Source organism: Bemisia tabaci, chromosome 10, assembly GCF_918797505.1.
Source record: "Bemisia tabaci chromosome 10, PGI_BMITA_v3".
Classification (NCBI taxonomy): Eukaryota; Metazoa; Arthropoda; class Insecta; order Hemiptera; family Aleyrodidae; genus Bemisia; species Bemisia tabaci.
The window spans coordinates 27,700,751-27,721,696 of record NC_092802.1 but is presented as its reverse complement, the minus strand read 5'-3'; the positions used below and the strand labels follow the sequence as shown (position 1 = coordinate 27,721,696).

General features: G+C 39.4%; 2 protein-coding genes across 3 annotated transcripts; one reads left to right on the top strand and one right to left on the bottom strand.

The window, feature by feature from the left end:
• The first annotated feature begins 529 nt into the window (after positions 1–529).
• Positions 530–8,717, top strand: LOC109044605 (uncharacterized protein in vnfD 5'region). 2 transcript variants are annotated; one of them, XM_072304997.1, is made up of 4 exons: positions 530–656; positions 2,292–2,394; positions 3,133–3,179; positions 5,251–8,717. In XM_072304997.1, the coding sequence occupies exons 2-4, from the start codon at positions 2,313–2,315 to the stop codon at positions 7,045–7,047; spliced, it is 1,926 nt and encodes a 641-aa protein (XP_072161098.1). In that variant the 5' UTR covers positions 530–656; positions 2,292–2,312; the 3' UTR covers positions 7,048–8,717. The 2 variants fall into 2 exon arrangements, with proteins under 2 accessions (XP_072161098.1, XP_072161099.1); XM_072304998.1 differs by having other exon boundaries at positions 646–788.
• Positions 8,718–10,817: 2,100 nt separating this feature from the next.
• Positions 10,818–19,819, bottom strand: LOC109044545 (cytochrome P450 6B3-like). Its single transcript, XM_072304828.1, has 3 exons — positions 19,595–19,819; positions 18,324–18,634; positions 10,818–10,947 (listed from the first exon to the last, which is right to left on the bottom strand). Exons 2-3 carry the CDS (start codon positions 18,621–18,623, stop codon positions 10,903–10,905), a joined length of 345 nt encoding a protein of 114 aa, XP_072160929.1. The 5' UTR covers positions 18,624–18,634; positions 19,595–19,819; the 3' UTR covers positions 10,818–10,902.
• Positions 19,820–20,946: the final 1,127 nt, after the last annotated feature.

The window sequence follows — 20,946 nt, the reverse complement described above, 5'->3', positions numbered from 1 at the left end:
TTTGAAACAAATAGCGAATGGAATTCTCTGAAAAATTAGAAGGAAAATATTCACAAGTTCCTTAGAAAAGTTGTGTTTTACCGCGCGAAATTTGGGTATGTCCGAAGGCAAGCACGTAGCGGAGATTTTCTTCGGGTGGTGGGGGGTGGGGACTTGGTCGAATGCGCGTTCAGGGTCTGCTCATCTCGGCATTGGGTGGGTTAGAGGGCCCTCCCCCGGAAAATTTTTGAAAGAGACCCTGTGAAAATTGCTTTTGTCCTTGCTTACAATTAGATCATCCTGAATGTTTCTTTTTTAATATCAAAATCTGGTGCAAACATCCTTTTTTACATTCCCTCTTAGGGTCTCCTCTTTTCTTTCTTCTTTTGCTCTCTTTTTGTAATTTTGGGGGAGGGAGCTTGACTTCGTGGCTGTTCCTTACTGAGGTGCTTATTTCATTTTTATGAGAATAATATCATTTCATCTAGTTACTTTTGTTGTAAGCACCGCCGGTGTTCTTATCTCTTAATCAGATAACACTCATGTCTCGTGCTGACGAAACGGGCTCTCCCTAAATTCGTCATCGCAACAATCCGATATTCCGATTCTTGGTGATTCACGTGAGGTCACATAGTTTAAGTTTAAATGAGTAACTGACATACGTATTTTAGAACCAGGTCTGTGAAACTTGATCATTTTAGTTTAAAACTAGTATATCATTAACTATTATACCATTACTACTGTACGTACTATTTCTAGTTAACTATTATATCATTTTCCGGAGCATTGGAAAACTTATCGGGTCTCAGGTTTGTCTGCAGATTTGTATAAATAATATCATGAGATAATGATTGAAAATGAGTTTCTTCGAAAGAAGAAGAGCAATGGCTCATTTCAATTTTAGAAAAATTCCTCTGGATTTACATAATTTACTCGTTGTGGTCGAAGCCCGATCATTTTTCGAACCAAAAATGTTCACTCCACTACTGGCGACTTTTAGGTTAGGTTGTGTCTGGTGTGTTTAGGTAGTTTCTGGCAAATTTATCAAAAAATCAGACATGTGCTTTACCTACAATCACACTGTACTAATTCCTTTTCTTCAGCCCTTAAAATATTACAGCGTCCTCTGTCTCGTCTACCCCTGGTAAAAATTGGCGGTAGGAGCTGCGTTTCAAAATACCATGGGAGTTCTTAAAGCCGACTAAAGAAGGCTATTGAAGATCATATAGCTGGCTGTAGAAAGCGGAGCAAATCATATAGCCGGGCTATACGAAGCTATGAAAAAGTATACAGTCGGGCTATAGTTCCTATCGCCGGGCTTTACACTTTATCGCCATTGGCCATAAAAGGCTATAAGAAATTGTGTAGAAAGTGTGCTTTGGAAATCATTAAGTTTGATACGGAACTACCTTAATATTTACAAAACACACATTATATTTTCCTTTAAAACATTTTTTTATTCATCAATTAAAATGAGAATAATCCATACAGAGTGTGCAAACATTTCAAAATGATGAGTTGAAAAACGCTGACTCCGCGAGACTAAATATTAAAGCCTAACACAGAGCGGAGCGGCGACGCACTGGCGCCTACAAACCTAACAGGGATACTTCATGCATTGCGCGATGCGTGAAGTATCCCTGTTAGGTTTGAAGGCGCCAATGCGCGTTTCGCGCTCTCTGCCCGCCCGCCGCGCCGCAGCGTGCCACGGCGTCTGAAGCAACTATTTCACACCAGATGTATTGCACAGTATCATAAGAAATTGAAGGCGCTCCAACATATTAAGAATGACAGGCATCCTTCAAAAGTACGGAGCTGTCCTCGCAAAATAAGTCAAGATACCACGGCACAGAAAGAGAGCGGTAGTCCAAAAACTAATTAAGTCCTAGTATCCGTATTTCGTAACGTTTCGCATAAAATTTATCGTCTGGCTGTTGCTTAATCGCCATCGGCTGTAAAAGGCTAAAAGAAATTGTACAGCCGGCCACAGAAGCTATTGGGGATCTTACAGCCGGCTTTAGGTCTATGGTATTTTGGAACACAGATTCTACTGCCAATTTTTACCAGGGACCCTAGAGTGCGGCCTAAATTTATAATCCCAAGCATTCATCGACAAAAGTAAGCTTTTCTTAATAGCCTTTATATGTTTCAGATTGAAGGTTAGGGCCTTTTTTTCTACGTTCTACTTTTATCTAGTTCAGTGCCTTTTCCCTGAACTCGAAAAAAAGTTTGTTTAGTTAGGATGTGACACTTTACAGCTTACAATCTGAGATGCGATTTTTTTATTTATAATTTTTTGTATTATTTTTCAGATATCTAATTGGATTATAATAATGCAAAGATCAAGTATATTTTTTCTTGCATCGATTCTGCTCCTTTTGATACAAGTGGTGATTTCCAGCGATAAAAAATCAGGTAACTGTAATGCTCATAAACATATTAACCGACTTTCCAGAAACCCGATTCTTTAATTTAGAACGCAATCGAAGGTCCTATCTTTGGACCACCAGTTCCAACTGAAGGCAACCTTAATCTTGTCGGATACTCACTGATTCCATGTTAAAATCATAATACTTTTGAGGTAAATAAAATCGGGAATCCACCAATGAGATTCCTCCATCCAAGATATTTTATAGAATCAGGCTACAGGTGTATTCCTGTAAAAATCGCGTTTTAATTGAATGTTAAATCGTTAAATTTCAATCAGATAGCCAGCAGCAGTGGCGTGGCTTGCTTTGCAATTGATCGATGTGTCTGCCATTTAAACCTATGGAAAGGATCGATAGGTAGAGTGTTTGCAATGAACACCTTAATAATCTATTCTTTACCATAGCTTCAAATGGGGGAATATCGATAATCGATCATTCAAGCCTCGCAACTGAAACCGAAGAAAAAAACGAGCTTTCGCAAACCTCTACTGGGAAAGCTACAACACTCAATTTTCGAAAATGAAACGCAGGCAACTTTGGAGCAGGAATAGTTGCATTCGGGCGTTCTCAGAACATCTATACACTATTCGCTCTATGCTGAAGCTGTAAAGTGCTATTAGAGATAGGTTTAGAATTATTTTACGATGATAATTAAGATAATGAGTCCATAGACCTTGGAGTTATCAATTTTGACATTTTTTTCCTGCTGTGGTTGTGTTTTCAGTTCAAGCGGAAGCTGGATTACGGTTCTCAAAAACTGGAAAACCAACGGTAATATATTAGTTCATTTTCCTTCACTACATAATCCTGATAGACTGAGGGTGGATAGGTTTCCTCTATTATTAAAGAGAAAAAAATCACATACAGTACCTTTCCTTTCTCCGTATTTTCTTTGTCCGTCCTCATTTGTCGTTTTCGGCTCGAGAAAGCCCTCGGAAGAAATGCTGATAATTTTGATGGAAAGTTTCCGTCGTTTTTATTGTGAAACTACCGTAAAACATTACCCATTCACGAATAAAAAATGATGCTTTATAAGTTGTAAAAAAACAACAACAAAATCAACAAATACAAATTGACGAGAAATATCCTGAAATTATTATTTTTGAGTTGGAATGTTCAGGACACTGTTAATACATCACTTCAATGGATCACTAGACAAGGTACGAATTTAAGCAATCTGATACATGATTCTTAAACAGAATTTTACGTAAAACACGATTCTTACAACGAAAATTACTGAAACCAACTTTTAACGGAGATATTAACGTTTTTATTACACATTGGTTACGAGGAATTTGAACTGCCCGCTCGCAAGAAACTCAAAGCTCTACGTGAGTCAAATCGCGCACTACAATGGTTTCAGCAAGCCTCTCAATCGAGCAACGTTCATTTCCCACCATGTGTTGTTCAAACTATAAGCAATTTGCTATAGCTAAGCCAAAGCTTCAAGATCGAGGCTGCCAGATTTTTATATCGCAGAGACTGTCATGATAACGTTTAGCGCTCGATGTGAATCACGTAGAGCATTGAGTTTTTATGAGCGGATGGTTTGAATTCACGCATTAAGAATCATTAAATATCTTCGTAAGGTATTGATTTCGGTAATTTTCGTTGAGTGCATCGTGTTTTACGTGAAATTTTGGTTAAGAAACATGTATCAGAATGCTGAAATTCGTACCTTGTCTAGTGGTCCATTGTGAATGTGAAAACGCGGGTGAACACACCCTTTTCATAAGTTAAACTTTTCCCTATATGCCATGCTCATACCACATACTTATGACAGTAGATGGGCAGATGAAAAAGATGAACTTCGTCTAAAGCAGTGTATAGCACGCTACTGCCGACTTTTTAGTGAGATTTTTTTCACTTGTCTCGCTGTCATTCCCTGTTTCCCATTGCCGCTAGTCCTTTAATATCTGCTCGATTCTGTAAAAAATGTGGAAGCACGTAATTCCACCAGTTATTAATACTTCAAAGTTACTTTACAATTTAAATTTTTTTCCCAGAAAAAAACGTTTTTCAATTTCATTTCGAAAATCACATGGTAAAACTTTCAGAGTTTTTATTTAAGCACTTTATAGCAACATACCGCCGTTCACAATACTCGTCGTCCTCCTCACGAAAGAGCGTAATTTCATCTCAATGTTGCAAAATTTCTCCTCGCGAAATGCATTTTTATCAGGAGAATCTCGGGCATTCCCAACTGAAAATCCCACTGATTTTTCCTCTGAGCTCGGGGAAAAATTAGAAAAAATGTTAACAAAAATCGCATAGGTTTATCTTTGTAAATAATTTAATTGTTTGAGTCAATTTTGCAACAATGAAATGGAGTTATGTTCCTTCATCTGGAAAACGATGAACTATGACAGCACTTAAGGCGATTCGATGGACGCCATATTTTGTGTCAGAACGGCATGCGATATATCGCATCAATTGGTTCCATTTTTCCAGCAACTCGGCATTTTTCTTCAATTTTGAGATCGCAATCCTGTTGTCAGGAGACTAAAGCACTCACTCACCAATTTTAACAAAGAAATTCAACGTAATAAAAGCGTGGTTTTTTTAGAGAGAAAATATAGCATTTCGAGTGCGGTTTCGATATCAGTATCGAATGCGATGTTTTCTCTCTAAAAAAACCACGCCTTTATTACGTTGAATTTCTTTGTTGAAATTGGTAAGTGAGTGCTTTAGTCTCCTGACAACAGAATTGCGATCTCAAAATTGGAGAAAAATGACGAGTAGCTGAAAAAATGGAACCAATTGATGCGATATATCGCATGCCGTTCTGACACAAAATATGGCGTCCATCGAATCACCTTAACGAGAATTTTCTACTGCACAGGCCAAATCCGTGATACGACTATTACCGTTGATCGAAACCGACTTCAAGGAGATCGTGGACAATGAAATCATTTTCGTCGACAAAACAGCATGGATCCGGCACGCTGTCGAGTTCTCAAGGCACACTGACACCAAAAAACCACCCGGATTCATATCCATTGCTAGACCTCCTGGATTTGGAAAGTCAATAAACCTCTCCATGCTCCGATACTTCCTAGACTCCTCGATAAATTCATCGAAACTATTTACAGGCCTCGAAATATCAAAACCGAAACATCAGAGCTTCCGACAGCAGCACCAAAATAAATACGTTGTGTTTTACTTCGATTTCAACACCGAATCTAGACCAGGTGTCCTCGAGGTGATAAAAAACGTACTTAAAGAACAGTCTAAGAACAATAGACAATTATTAGACACCAAAACGCATGATGAGATCCAAAAAGTACTGAACATAACATCCCCGGAGCAGGGGCCTTTGCTAGATGCATTCTCCACGTTATGTAACGCCCTCTTGCGGGGGAAACGGAAATTTGTAGTTTTGGTGGACAATGCAGACAAACCATATCTTCCCGCTTTTGTAAAAGGCGAATTACTTACCGATGATGGTGGTATCCTCGCTGAAGAGTCCGCCAAGGTGTTCGAATTCATGCGCACAATTTATTCGAGATTATACAGCCACAAACCAGTCTTGGGGATCATGCTTGGTACAACGCTAGTGCCAGACCTGGAAAGTTCGCATAAAAATCCGATTCTGGAAGACGATTTTGCGTCGGATTTCGGATTCACAGATAACGAGGTCCAAGATCTGATTTTAGAAGCTAGTTCAGACATCGTTATATCAAATGTCCGGGTATGGTACGAAGGGTACCATTTTGGTGACAATGCCATATACAGCCCTGTGTCTGTGGTCATGGCCATAACCAGTGGGAAATTTAAACCTTTTTCTTGCGAGAAAGATGGAGCGCTTTTGGGCGACCTCATCAAGAAAGGAGGTTTCTATGCCCGATTGCAGTTGGGTGTGCTCATGGATGACGTGCCTTTGGAACAACCGGTTCTTGGAGAACTTGACCTGTCGAAGACACGCGACAAGGAGACTATTTTCTGGACTTTCCTCGTGCATGCGGGGTTCTTAGACGTGAACCGGACGAAGGAGCATGGCACTCCACATCTGGTACGGATTCCAAATTTGGAAGTTAAGGAATACTTGAAGGAGCACGTCATCGAAACTCCACCGCACAAGGAACAAGAATATAAGAATTTTACAGATGGGCTGTTGATATCGAACAGGACCGACTCTAATGAGTTTCCGGAGCTGTTCAAGAAATTTTTAAAGAAGAAATGCGCGCTCTTCGGTCCGAGCTATTTGAAAGAGCCGAAAAATTTTGCGAGGTACACTGTCGGACTCCTGGCAGGTTTAACCCCGACGCACAGGCTGGTGCAAATAACGGAGGAAAAATTCTCTGATGTTTTCGTTCACGCCAGGGAACAGGACTCGGTAATTGCGCTTCGTTTTATCGCGTTGAAAGGTGACAACACGAGTATAGCGGAGAGCACGAAGTCTCTGATCGATGCTGACCCGGAAGACCCCACATCGGACAAACCTCATCGACCGATGGTTTTGAGGGTGGTGTATCCCATTGCGGACGAAATGATGCTGGGGGTTTTTGACGAAAAGCCGGAAGGTGCAGGAGCGGGCGGAATGTTCGGGGATTATTCTGATTTCTTCTCTCAGTTTGGGGAGAAAGAATCAGGATATGATGTTATATCCGGGTACCCTGATCAGCCACCCCAGTTTTAAAAATATCATTTTGTTTAGAATTGGCTACCGGAGAAAAACTAGAGTACCTGTATACGGGAGAGTATTGTCATCTCAATACTTTCACTACAGAAAAAGTGTGCCGCTCTCTGATTGGTCGGTTATCGTGGAGCCCCAAAGTTGGCCCAATTTAAACAAACAAAATGGCGGCAAAGTTCTAGACGTGATTTTGAATGCGATAGAATGTCTTTTATAATCAACTTCTGAATTGAGTTCCGATCGAACTTCGATGGATATCTTTGTCCAAAATTAACCTTTGAGTGTGCTTATCTTTCATTTCTCAACCAATAATACGTGTTCCTCTAGGTCGGTTTTATTTACGTGGGGCCAACTTTGGAGCTCCATGATGGCCAAAAACTGATGAACCAATCAGAGAGCGGCAGAGAGATGGCGATACTCTCCCGTGTACAGGTACTATGAGAAAAACAGGGGGAAAACCCGGGAGACAAGACTAAAATACAACAATTAAATGGACTGCATTTTCCAATAAGGAACTATAAATTCCGACCCGGTTTAAAAACAACGTATGTGACATTAGTTCCCCTATGCACATAAGTGTTTTTTCAGATGATCCAGAATTTATAGTTCCAAATTGCTAAATGCAGTCCAAATCCCCGAGACGTTCCGACTCTAAAATGAATCATTTTTAGTCCGAAAATAAATTAATAATTAAAAAATTAGCTTTTTTTGCCTTTTTTGTGTTTTGTGTTTTTTTGTCTCACTGTTGTCATCCAGTTATGTTTGTACATATTTTTTTGAGTAAACCTGATTCCTGACAACGAAAAGAAGGTGACCATGGACCCGGGAAATTTGAAAACGAGGGGGTCGTGTTAGGCAAACTTTGTGTCAAAGAGTGCATTTCAGACTTTTGTCATACTCATAGTGATTTTTGTACAATTTTACGGCCAGAGAGTCTGTTGATTTTGACTATTATCTCTTGTGCGCAACTAATTTATTTGGAAGATATTCTTTCAGAATTGAGGAGAGTAAGGAAGTGAACATTCTTTTATGGAAAACTTTCAGAATATTTTGTTGTAATATATTGTAAAAATGTAACATAATACCGTTAATTCACAAGCAGTCCACAGAGGCTTGAAATTGAACCATTTGAGCAAAACGACGGTGTAAGTCCGCTACCAAGTATCTCGGTTTGGGACGTTGCAGACTTCCTGTCATGCTTTATTTTCTAAATCGAAAACTGCTTGACGGAAATTCTGAAAAATTGCTTTGATATTTCTGCTCTGTATGAAAAAAAAACTCTGCAAAAACTTCAAGAAATGGTTTCGATTTGTTCTCCTTTAAAAAAATAAAATAGGAGCGGAGATTTTCAAACTCCGCAAACGAGATGTATATGGTCGTGGACTTACGTCGTCGTGAGCTGTCTATCCACGGAGGAAAAGCCATCATAGATACTTCACTTAAAATACTCTGCTTCGGGGATTGGTCCCTCTGAACTAATTGAGAATCTGTAGGAAAAAACTTCACGCTGTTCTGAAATATATTTAATGAAATCGAAATCTTTCATGCGAAACATTTTCAATCCTTTGTGAAAGTGAAATATTGAGTTAATGTATTTAATGTATTTATTGTTACATTCAGTTATTTGTAAATATTTTTGTACTTACTAATTAAATAACTTTTAATAATTAGAATCTGCCTCACGTCTTTAGTAGGTACATTCCTACTCATAACCATTGTTTTTTATGATGATGTCAGCGCTTAGCTTTCACTACTACATCAGATCATTAACAGAGCCCTGAAAAATGGTATGCCTTCCACATGATTTTGTAAATAATTCTGTGAGTTGGCAACACTAGACTCCCTCCATATAATTGCATTGAAAATATCTGTCTCAAAAGAGGCAGGGTGCAGGCTGCCTCAATCAGACTCATTTATTTTCCATTCTTTTGAACGGAGTTAAAAGAAAAAGGTGGTATCTGCAATCGAAAACGATTGATAAAAAAATTATCATGAGAAATTTCTTTGGTGGTTTTCTTTGCCCTCTGAAAGTTTTTCGATAGAAGTATTTGACAAATATAGTTTATTCTTCCCTTACTTTCTCATGAGTATAAATATATTCAAAGAAACAACTTAAAACGGGACTAAGGCCGCAAATAATAAAAAGAAACACATAAAATAAAATAAAAAACCCGGGACGTTTCGCAGGGATCACACCCGCAATTTCAACCGGCAAAACAAGAAAAATTAAAAGAAAGGCACTATGAGCCTCACCGTTGTTATTGTGAGACCGTTGTTGTTATTCGGGGAGACTTTCCATGTTATGTTCGCCTTCCTTTTCCATGTAGGCAAGAAGCCTACCTTGGTATGCGAGTACTCATTTTTCAAATTACGCAATAAGGCTGATGCGCTCGTGATATAGAATCGCATTTTAATCGTGTTGCCTCTGCTATTATTGGACACTGAAGATTATCGTTTAAAAATACAGATCTTATTATTAATTGCTACGTAATAAGTTTAAAACATGAAATCACGTCCACTATCTTTGATTTGCGAATTTTGAACATTTGACTAAGAATTTGACTAAAAATCTATGAAAACTGAGGGACTTCGGAAATCAAAGATAACTCGTCATCCAGAGAAAAGAACCAGAAAAAAGTACACCATATGAGGAATTTATTTCCGATAAAACTAAATCGTCCTACTTCTAATAACGAGAAAAAATAATAACCTCCAAATCTTTCAAATAAAACCTCAGACACCCCTGGTAAAAATTGGCTATAGGAGCTGCGTTTCAAAATACCATAGGAGTTCGTATAGCCGACTGAAGAAGGCGATAGGAAATCATTTAGCTGGCTGTAGAAAGTGGAAAAAAGCATACGGCCGGGCTATACGGAGCGATAACAAATTATACAGTCGGGCTATAGTTCCTATCGCCGGACTTTACACTTTATCGCCTAGCTGTTGCTTTTTCGCCATCGGCTACAAAAGGCTATGTGTAGAAATTCGTGTGCTTTGTAAATCCTTAAGTTTGTACGGAATCACCTTAATATTTACAAAACGCACATTATATTTTACTTTACTACATATTTTTTTTCATCAATTAAAATGAGAATAATCCATACAGAGTGTGCAAACATTTCAAAGTCATGAGTTGAAAAACGCTGACTCCACGAGATTAAATATCAGAGCCTAATACAAAGCGGAGCGGCGGCGCACTGGCGCCTACAAACCTAACGGGGATACTTCGCGCATTGCGCAATGCGTGAAGTATCCCTGTTAGGTTTGTAGGCGCCAATGCGCGTTTCGCGCTGGCTGCCCGCCCACCGCGCCGCGCCGCAGCGTACCACGGCGCTTGAAGCAACTATTTCACACCGGAGGTATTGCACAGTATCATACGAAATTGAAGGCGCTCTAACATATCAGGAATGGCAGGCATCCTTCAAAAGTACGGAGCTTTCCTCGCAAAATAAATCAAGGTACTACGGCCAGAAAAAAGAGCGGTAATCCAAAAACTCACTAAGTCCTAGCATCCGTAATTAGTAATGTTTAGCATACACTTTATCACCAGGCTGATGCTTAATCGCCATCGGCTATAAAAGGCTATAAGAATTTGTGTTGCCGGCTATAGAAGCTATATATTGGAAATCTTACAGCCGGCAATAGGTATGGTATTTTGGAACACAAATTCTACTGCCAATTTTTACCAGGGACCGAAAAGATGCTTGATGGTGGATACCCATCTTTTCCGATGAGCGAAAAGACATTCTCGAACTTTTTGATTTTGGGGAATAAAAATACAGGAAATCCATGTTTATATTATTCATTTTAATAAAAATGCAAATTAAACCCGTACAAATATCTAAAACTCATCGGTAATTATACATACGTGGCTATATATTTTCTGGAAAAAGAACTCGGTACCTATTTGAGAAATAAACAAATAAAAATTCCGATTAGATTTAGATGGTTCAAAAATCCTCACGAGAGATTTCTCAGTACAAAACGTATCGACGTGAGGCAATTCGATTGTAGGTTGGAGAAGGGGTATGGGTTTGGGTTTGGGTAGGTTGTAAACCTTGATTCTGTTCATTCGTTTGTTTTTTTTTCTACTTCTAGTCACACGTTATCAAGTTTACGATATGATCTTTTGAAGAGAAAAAGATCTGTTGAAAAGAAATTCTCCGTGGTAGGTTGACTGGCTGCAATGACTGCTGCCCCAATGCATCTTTCTACGGGATCATTAGTTTTCGTAATCACATTTTTTCTTATCATTTTTCAATCGTCTCTTTTTAGACAATAAATCTTCCAGATGGAATCAGTGGCGTGGCGTGAATGATCAATTATCGATATCTCGCCATTTGAAGCTATGGTAAAGAATAGATTACTAAGGTGCTCGCTACGGACACTCTGATAATCGATCTTTTTTCATAGGTTTGAGTGGCGTATCAATCGATATATCGCAAAGCACGCCACGCCACTGGTTAGAATGGCTAGTTGGATTGATTATGCTGTAGTTTACTTCAGTTACGAAAATGATCACATCGCAAGCACGCAGGAAACCATGACACCTCCTAAATTCACGTGACAAATACCTACTTCTAAGATCTGACATCTTGCAGGAAAAGTGAGGAAAATGCAATAGAATGTGAGTCACTCTTGTCTGCTGAAATTAAGCCAATGATAGTGGGGATATGCCTTAGAACTGAACATAAAACGAATAAACTTATAAAATTACCCAAAAAATATTAAAGACAGGAAAAAATCAAAGAATGGACTGAAACACCAAATACTAAAAAATACTAATAGAATTTAGATTATATACCTCATAAATATCAGAAAATATATGAACGTAGTCATACAATATCTACGAAGTGTCAATATAAAATAAGAATATTTAAATCCACAAAAGCTTAAAAAACTGAATCTGTGGTTATTGATGCGCACATATCTCGTAGTAGTAGATATTAGTTCAATCATAACGTGCTAATCACTATAAATAGAGAAAGAATTAACAAATACACTACTATTGAAACTGAAGTTAGGATTTTAATACTCATAAATCTGAATTGTAATGAAGTATAACCCTAAAAAATGTATAATGTTTGCAGTAGTTGGAATTTTGTATTTACAAATTCATGTTTGATTAATCAATTATTTTGATGAACCCTGGCTTGCCTTCAGAAAGATGACGGGAAGGATGCGGGTCTATCCGAGCCATTCCTCGTATACACGAGGCATGCACGCTTTGTTGTGAGCTACGCCAAACTCTTGCCACCACCCGAAAACGCCTGCAGTTTTGCGCGATACTTCACCGCTAACACCAGCATTAAAAACTTAGTATCATACATTTCCGTGCAATATCCTCCGCTTTTCGGGCATTCATGAGCGTGTAGTATATCAACTAGTATTTATTAATATTACTAATATTTACTAATACTATCAGTAAGCTATACTAATATTTTCAGTATTAATTCGGAAAAAAACTTCTATGAAAACTGTTAGCATTACGTTATACTCATTTACGAGAGAATTGAGAGAGAGTGAGAGGGGAAAGGTGAGAGAGCAATAAGAATTTCAGAGGGAGGGATGAAATTGTTTTTCGAAACCGAGTCTCCTTCAAAATTGGTCTGATCTCTTTCAGACCTAATCACTGAAATCGTCGCCCCTCTGACGTAAGGGCGTATCTCAATTTCTACGTGAGCCCTGTTCTTCATATAACCCCATGCTTTTCAGGGCTCACGTGAAAATTGAGATACGCCCTTACGTCAGAGGAGCGACGAAATATCTATAACAGCAAAATTCATCTTGATTGTATGAAAACGGGAAATTTAAGAAAGCCGCAAGTCCGCAGGAAATGACAAAGTTTCAGGCAAGACAGCAGTAAGTGACATTATTCCACCAAAAAGCCAATGAAAACAGTGCTTTCAAGTAAAGTGCCGCCCTCCTCTACTAATTGCTAACCTGAAAATGCGTTTGTTATGTGTCCAAAACGCAACCACGAAAGCTTGCAGAAGATAGCACTCACGGCTGTCTTGCCTAATACTAGCCTGACATGAGGATGAATAATACCATATTTTTGTAAATGAAATAAAATCGGTCGATTTTTAATCAATCAAACAATTTCTAGGAGTCTCTCAGATGATCAGTGGCAATTTGACAAAGATCAGAGGCTTGTTTCAATAAAATTTTCCGGCTAGAAGCCTGTGAGCCCGTTTCAAAGAATAAAGGGACTAAAGTCAAAAGAAGCGCAAGTCACCGCCATTTTTATGCCAACGAAAGGAAACTGTATGAATAAGCTCTATGTACGTCTGCGGAAAGAAGCCGTTCTGGAGAGATCGAACAGTAACTGGTACTTACGTTTTTAGAAATTTTAAGAGTTTTTTTTACGCTTACTAACCGCCAAACCGGGAAATAATTTGAAAATGCTTAAAATGTATGTTTTTCCAAGTTTACATTTGTAGGTTTATCTCGAAGCAGGCTTTATTAAGTGCAAAGATTGACCGACCCAAGGAAGGAAAATACTAACATTAGTTCTTACGGAGCTTTCGCTTCTCTTGACGTAGCCTACTCATTCTACGCCCATTTTCTCAAAACTTCATTTTTGCACTTACTGCTCTCTTCGCTTTCACACATCGGCGGATCCAAAAAAAAGCCCAAAAACCCAGGAGGAAAAAGAAGGAAAGGAAAAAGAGGTAGAGTATTAAAGAGCTCTTGAAAATATACTGGAATGGTGTCAAGGCAGAATTTCAGAACTATTTAACCAAATTTACCTGACCAAAGGTTACTCAAAACCGCAGAAATAAATAGGCCATATACTAAAATAAAATTTCTGGAAAAGAGGTATTATTCGTTCGTTTTCAACGTTCAAATAATGCACAAATTGTACTCTAAAGCTGCTTAAAATTGAATCTAAGAGAGGCCATTTTTTGAAAATTTTCCGGGGGACATCCCCACTCCCCTCGCTCTGAAGCATATCCTCCCCCGACCCCCCACTTCACATCAGCAAATGCTCCCCCCCCCCCTTCAACTCTCTCTGGATCCGCCTCTGGTGTCACGGCAGAACTGTTAAAAAATCTTACGACTCGCTCCACCTAGAGTCTCTTCGTAAAGAGCGTTGAGACAACGCGGATTATGGATGTCACAAACGGGAATACAGATTCGGACGTATTTTGTAATCTTTGATCAACCCCACTCCCGAACTCCTGTCTCTGTCCCCCCTCTTATTCCGTTAGTTCCTTGCCGCACGCCCAATTGCCCGGTCCATCCCAGTTTATGATCTTTGCAATAAATTGGTGAAAATGTAATCTTTTCCCGTTCGAGACACGATGAAGGCCTAAAATACGGGAACCAATCAGAGATGGACTCGCATTGTAAGACGGGATGTTGAAGTTTTTTATCCAACGTGCGTCAGAAATTTAGCTCAAAGCTGATATCTCAATACAGAGGGAAAAAGCTCGCACACAAGCACAATTTACCCTCAAAGAGATACGTTGTTTAGTGCGACACTAGTAACAACCAATCAGGAAGGCAACTGCAGACGCGTTTCGGCCTTGTTGGACCAATCCTCAGTGCAGCGCAGGCCTCCTGAATGGAGATGTTGCATGTGTGAGGAATTTGCGATTTGACTGTTGATTCTTATCTAAAAGTTCGCGAGAAACACGATGCTGCCACTGGTTTTCTCTGAAATCAACTCCCAAGCTCAAAATAAGCTCTCAAGTTGAGGCCAAAATGGAGGGGATGTCCCACGCTATCCTGAGAGTCCACCTCTACATCAAGACAAACTCTCCATGCAAAGATAGGGAGCAAATACATTGACAGGGCTGCCACTTTATTTGGGGACTCTAAAATTGAAAACACGGCAACACTGCTGATGTATTTGCTCCCTATCTTTGCATGGAGAGTTTGTCTTGATGTAGAGGTGGACTCTCAGGATAGCGTGGGATATTCCCTCCATTTTGGCCTCAACTTGAGAGCTTTTTTTGAGCTTGGGAGTTGATTTCAGAGAAAACCAGTGGCACTATCGTGTTTCTCGCGAACTTTTACATAAGAATCAACAGTCAAATCGCGAATTCCTCACACATGCAAAATCTTCATTGTGTACAGAGAGAAAGTTACTCGAAAAAACCCTTCTTGGATAAACAAGCTCACGAACTGTTAAAAATTTTCTGCCAATATCTTCAGATTCCAATATCTAACCAAAATGGCCAAAAATGGTCATAAATGAGCGTTCTCCCGCAAAAATGAGTAACTATATGGAATAAAATGAATAAATCAAATACGTGCTTTACAACCGAGAGGTCGGAGCTACGAGTCAGTCGCGCTGGCCACAGAATCGTGTTTTGATGTTTGCTTCCTGTAGTTCAGCTAAAAATAATAAGATCCGTCCAAACAGCAACTTTCTACGTTCAATATCAACCGAGATATTGAGCTTTGAAAAATTCGTTATATGACGGAATCAACAGTCAAATCGCAAATTTCTCATACATGTAACATCTCAATTTATTGCTATCAAGCTCGGAGAGGTCGTGAATCCCACTCTTTTCCCTCTGTATTGAGAAATCAGCTTTAAACTGAATTTCTATCACACGTTGGCTAAGAAACTCCAACACCCCGTCTCACGATCCGTGCGCCCACTGCAATCAGTTTGTGACTCGCGTTGTCCTTACTCTCAGTGTAGGGAGATTCTAGAGTCCCTTTATACTGAGAGTCAAGACAATGCGAATCCATTTCTGATTGGTTAACCGGATTTTAGGCCTTCACAGTGTCACAAACGGGAATAAAGATTACATTTTCACCAATTGCAAAGATTATAATCTGGAATGGACCGAGGAATTTCGGGTTCGACAAGGAACAAACGGAATGAGAGAAGGAACGGAGAGAGGAATTTAAGAATGAGCCGATCAAAGATTACAAAAAACGTTCAATTTGTGTAATCTTTATTCCCGTTTGTGACTCCATGAGGGGTGCTGTCTTGACTCTCAGTATAAAGGGACTCTAGGAGATTCTAGCCCCACCCACCGTGCGCCAAATCGTAAAATAATTATCCGAGATAGGGACCGCCAGCGGGTTGCCAGTTCTGGTTGCCAGTATTCCGAGGAGGGTTCCAGGTACTAAGACTGGGAAAATGAAAACCACTTAACGGTTTTACGCTACCTGCAGCTGAATTGTGGTAGGCTCCATAGCTACCCCCAGTACTCGCTCCATGAAAACTGTGCTTCTTCTCAGCTACAATTTGATCAGTTTTACCATTCCTGCCGTTCCCACTGATACTCCGGGTGACTGCTCTAGCTGCGCCTTTTATCCAATCAGCGGTTTTACTTGTGGATCGGGCGGGGGTTGGCTTGTTACCGTGCGTAACTTTGGGTGGCGATGAGGTTCTGTTTCGGGGGGGGGGGGTATCGCAGATTGTGGCGGAGCCTTCGGCCGCGACGATGCTATGAATGTGAGGGCTCCGATGTTATCCTGTTCCGGCCAGGCGTAGTACCCGTCCCTCCCGGTGAGTTGGAAACTTTGAAGTGAAATGAACAGTGGAATTTTTTTTTAGCTTAAACGACTTAAGAGACACTGTAGTTAAATTATATAAAAAATTTTCGATTTTGACACAAAAAATATGTTCGTTCAGGCACACCGTGTATTGTATGGAGTACTGCTGCTATTCAAACCTTATCTTCAGGTCAAAATTCTTACAAGGAAGCCCCTTGCAAGAGGCGAATTTTTTGTAATTTCTCCCAATTTTTTCTCCGTTATATAATTGAATTGCTTGTCAAATTCTGAGGTCAATTATATTTAATTGTAATTTATACATTTTTTTTTCCCCTTCATTTTATTTTTTGTCTGGAGAAGTTTCGTTGATTTCTTCGGATTTCGAATACTGTAACTTCTCTTCTATTCGGCCGATTTTTATGAATGAGGTCTCATTTTATTTGTGTTTTAACGGAGAGTAAGGAAAAAATTGCTAAGTACACGCGAAACAATTTTTTTTGAAAATTGGACGAATCCTAGCGTGACGGTGAAATGGTTAATCAAGCGTAAAATCAAGGGTGAGGGTCCGGGTCGGGTCGCTCGGGAGGACAAAAGACACTGCCTCGGTGTCGGGACAGAGGTCCAGTGTGCGGGGAGGAGAAGGGTAAGTGGTTTTCTGTAAAAGCAAACTGATTTCTGTAAGTGTTATGGTTAGCACATGGTCTAATGAGTTTTGAGGCTCATCACAGATTGCACTTACGTCTATCCTGGGTGGCCTTCGCTATCAGAGGAAAGGTACCAACTTTTGAAAAGCCTAACAGTGGTGTGGAGATCTGTCAAAGCAACGTTATGAACGAAACGGAGGAGTAAAATTCTCATTCCTAGAGTGCCGGCCTGGTCAGCCATCCTCGAATCAGTTCGCTTGTTTCTGCTTATATATGCATATTTTAAATCAGCGCGTCGCATTCTTAGGCTTTTTTTAAAAAAACCAAGTAACGTAGACTCTTGGTATTCACCGCACATACTCGTAGCTGAGTCGTTCGATTAAGAAGAGTAAATTTTGTCAACTTGGGAAAGAGAATGTACGATTTTTTTACTGAGAAAGTTTACTTCTTGAACTTTTCCCTTTCCCAGAATTTCTGAAAATCCTGGAGGCTCAGTCAGTTTTAATCGTCGTCGTAAGCAGAATTCTAAAACTTGCTAAAATGCTTAGTCGGGCCGAGTTAAGCAGAAAGGAACCAAGCCACAACAGCTACTGCCAAATTTCAGTGGGCAGTTTACGATTTTACATGAAAACGGTTGTGCGGATTTCTGTGCAAATTTCAGTGACTTTTCTGCATAGCACAAAAAAAATTTCTAAAAATTTTCACGCACACACGTTCTCTCGTGAAAAATTAAATTGCCCGGTTTAATTTGGCAATAGCTTTTGTGGCTTGGTTTCTTTCTGCTAAACGCGGTCCAGTTGTAGAGCTTAAATTGTGCTTATTTTGTAGGTAACAGCTGGAATGCATTTTGCAATTTGGAACTATAAATTCTAGCCCGGTCTAAAAACAACGTATGTGCCATTAGTTTCCCTATGCACAAAAATGTTTTTCCAGGAGAGCTATAATTTATAGTTCCAAATTGCAAAATGCAGGCCAACTATGACTATAGCCTCAGATAAACCGCATTTTAATATAGCTGCTTTTCTCTGCCCTCAGGACAAAAGGAACAGTACTTTTGAGTCACGCCACGTAATTTACACTAAAATTTCTGGTTTTTCCCCCTCTGGGGGGACTATTAAAAATCCCAATTCTTGGTTATTTTCCCTCTGGGCTTCCTCACGGCTTCCTTACCTTAATCATCGCTGGGTCACGTAAGAGAATGGCCGGCCTGGTGAGTTGGTACATGCCTCCGTAACTATGACCCTCTAAAAGGTCGTACTGGACCTTGGAGATGTCCATCAAAGTTTTCCTTCCGAGCACTTGGTCGACGAAAAGCATCATACACTTGGAGAGAGGTATGTAAGCCACGCCTCGCTTAGCCCAGTAGTTTATATTGTCTTGGAGGTAGTAGTACGATAGAAGGGATATGGTCATGCACACCAGGGTTATGTTGCCGGGTGGCCAAAAGAGACCCGTGAGTATTCCTATCATCGTCAGGTCAACTTTAAAATGAAAGGGAGTAAGTAGTACTTTAGGAGATTAGTTTTTTCCCTTCAGAATGGTATTAATCGACTTTTTGACGGTAAAAAATTCAGAACTACCGTACAAAATTACTCCTTAAATTTCGTAGAGCACGATGGGCGGGATGAAATTTCCACTCCTGACTGCTCACTATGTAATTTTTGCGTGATTTATGATTTAAAATATTACAAGAGATAAAACAAAAATTACCTTAATTTTGCTTAATGTTTATGAATGTTTAAGCGCCGATGCTGATTTAGAGAATCTTAATTACTGTTTTGTATAAAAGAATGATTCTTCTAAATACAGATATTATTAATATTTGTATTTGCAATTCATAAAATTTATGGTTTGCATTTACTTTTAAGGAATATAACACGCGAGAATCCCTTATGAGATGAAAAATGTGTTTTGATTTTCCATGTTAGTCCTAAAAAAAAGTAGACCCACAACACCTCTTTTAATTTGCATAAGAATTTCAAATTATTACACTCAAACATTTTTTTTTCTCTCTTTTGAAAAATTGACGACTTTTAATCCATTTTGCGAAAAATTGGTAGGTAGGTAACGGGAAAGTGCTACAAAATTGTTTAAATCTGTCCTGAGATGACAAAAAATAGCCTTTAATAAAATCTTCTTTGTATCGTCAATGCGAGTTATTTTTCAAGTCAACAATATTGAAAATAAATACTTTACTGTTCAAACCCTTTTTTTGCTGTAATAGTACCAAAAACAATTCCGTTATAAAAATGGAAAATATTTTTGTGGCTTCACTGTGAAAGACCAGTTCAGTTATTCTGTGTATCATCATTCATAGTTTTGACACAGCCTATCTCGTAAAATGAAACTAAGAATTCTTTCGCAATCGAATGCGACGCCAAAAAGAAACATTAGTTATAGAAAATTAAAGAAATATCAGTCATAAGTTACAGAGCACTAACCTTATATGTGACGTGCAGTCCAATGCCGATCTTGTACTCCGGAACGTTCAATCAGGGTTTAAAATAGCTTTCAGGCATTTTCGGTGTCAAAAGGAACCGCAATTGTTTTGAAAATCATGTGCGAGACACATACCACCCACATTCTTGAAGAACTAATACTAGCAGTTATGTCATACTTTCAAGTATTTCTCTACTTATCGAGGGTAAACACTCATCATTATTTCCGAGTCTGTCAAGAGCCTATCAGGTACGTCAAATTTTGTTGGAAATCACCAGGTCTCTGAGAGAAGTGGATACGGTGAACAGTTCTGATTTATTCAGAGAGAAAAAAAGTCTTTGTCAAAGAATCTTTGTTCATTTTCAGAGCACGGAACGGGCTCAGGAACAGGAATGTATTTCTTCATTTAAATTAATAAAATACTCGAATTATCCTTTCGTCTTGTAATAGCTCATTGATGGAATGGCCTAACATATTTCATTGGCACAAGGGAAAAAATCGAAGACCTCTTGGTTTCCTCGATGGCAACGCCTTACTGATACAACTATTCGTGTTCAAAAGATGTCTGTGTTGCATACACAAAAAATTGAAGGCGCCCTGATTTTCATAATCTCATCACGTGGATCTTGACGTAGCTATCCGTGCCTGCCCTGAAGGATGCCTTCACTAATTGTTCGTGCACGGTCAGTGACGATTTTTGCAAGTTGGCAATACTGGTTTTCCTCCATTTAAATGCATGGAAAAGAATCGATTCTTGGTAAGGCAGCTGGTCTCACCTAAAATCGATATTTTTAGTGGATTTAAACGCATTAAAACCAGTGTTGCCAACTTTCTAGAATGTAGATGTTGCATGTGTGAGGAATTTGCGATTTCACTGTTGATTCTCATGTAAAAGTTCGCGAGAAACACGCTGGTGCCACTGGTTTTCTCTGAAATCAACTCCCGAGCTCAAAAAAAGCTCTCCAGTTGAGGCCAAAATGGAGGGGATGTCCCACGCTATCCTGAGAATCCATCTCTACATCAAGACGAACTCTCCATGCAAAGATAGGGAGCAAATACATTGACAGGGCTGCCACTTTATTTGGGAACTCTAAGACTGAGAACACGACATCCCTGCTAATGTATTCGCTCCCTATCTTTGGCATGGAGAGTTCGTCTTGATGTAGAGGTGGACTCTCAGGATAGCGTGGGATATCCCCTCCATTTTGGCCTCAACTTGAGAGCTTTTTTTGAGCTTGGGAGTTGATTTCAGAGAAAACCAGTGGCGCCATAGTGTTTCTCGCGAACCTTTGCATAAGAATCAACAGTCAAATCGCAAATTCCTCACACGTGCAACATCTCCATTGCTACGGAG

Bases quoted from the DNA above. Each gene is read 5' to 3' on its own strand.
- LOC109044605 (XM_072304997.1), top strand. From the start codon at position 2,313: ATGCAAAGATCAAGTATATTTTTTCTTGCATCGATTCTGCTCCTTTTG. The intron at 2,395-3,132 runs GTAACTGTAATG...TTGTGTTTTCAG, and splicing joins TTCCAGCGATAAAAAATCAG to TTCAAGCGGAAGCTGGATTA. The intron at 3,180-5,250 runs GTAATATATTAG...TCTACTGCACAG, and splicing joins CAAAAACTGGAAAACCAACG to GCCAAATCCGTGATACGACT.
- LOC109044545 (XM_072304828.1), bottom strand. From the start codon at position 18,623: ATGATAGGAATACTCACGGGTCTCTTTTGGCCACCCGGCAACATAACC. The intron at 10,948-18,323 runs GTAAGGAAGCCG...TTTCTCAAATAG, and splicing joins GTGACCCAGCGATGATTAAG to GTACCGAGTTCTTTTTCCAG.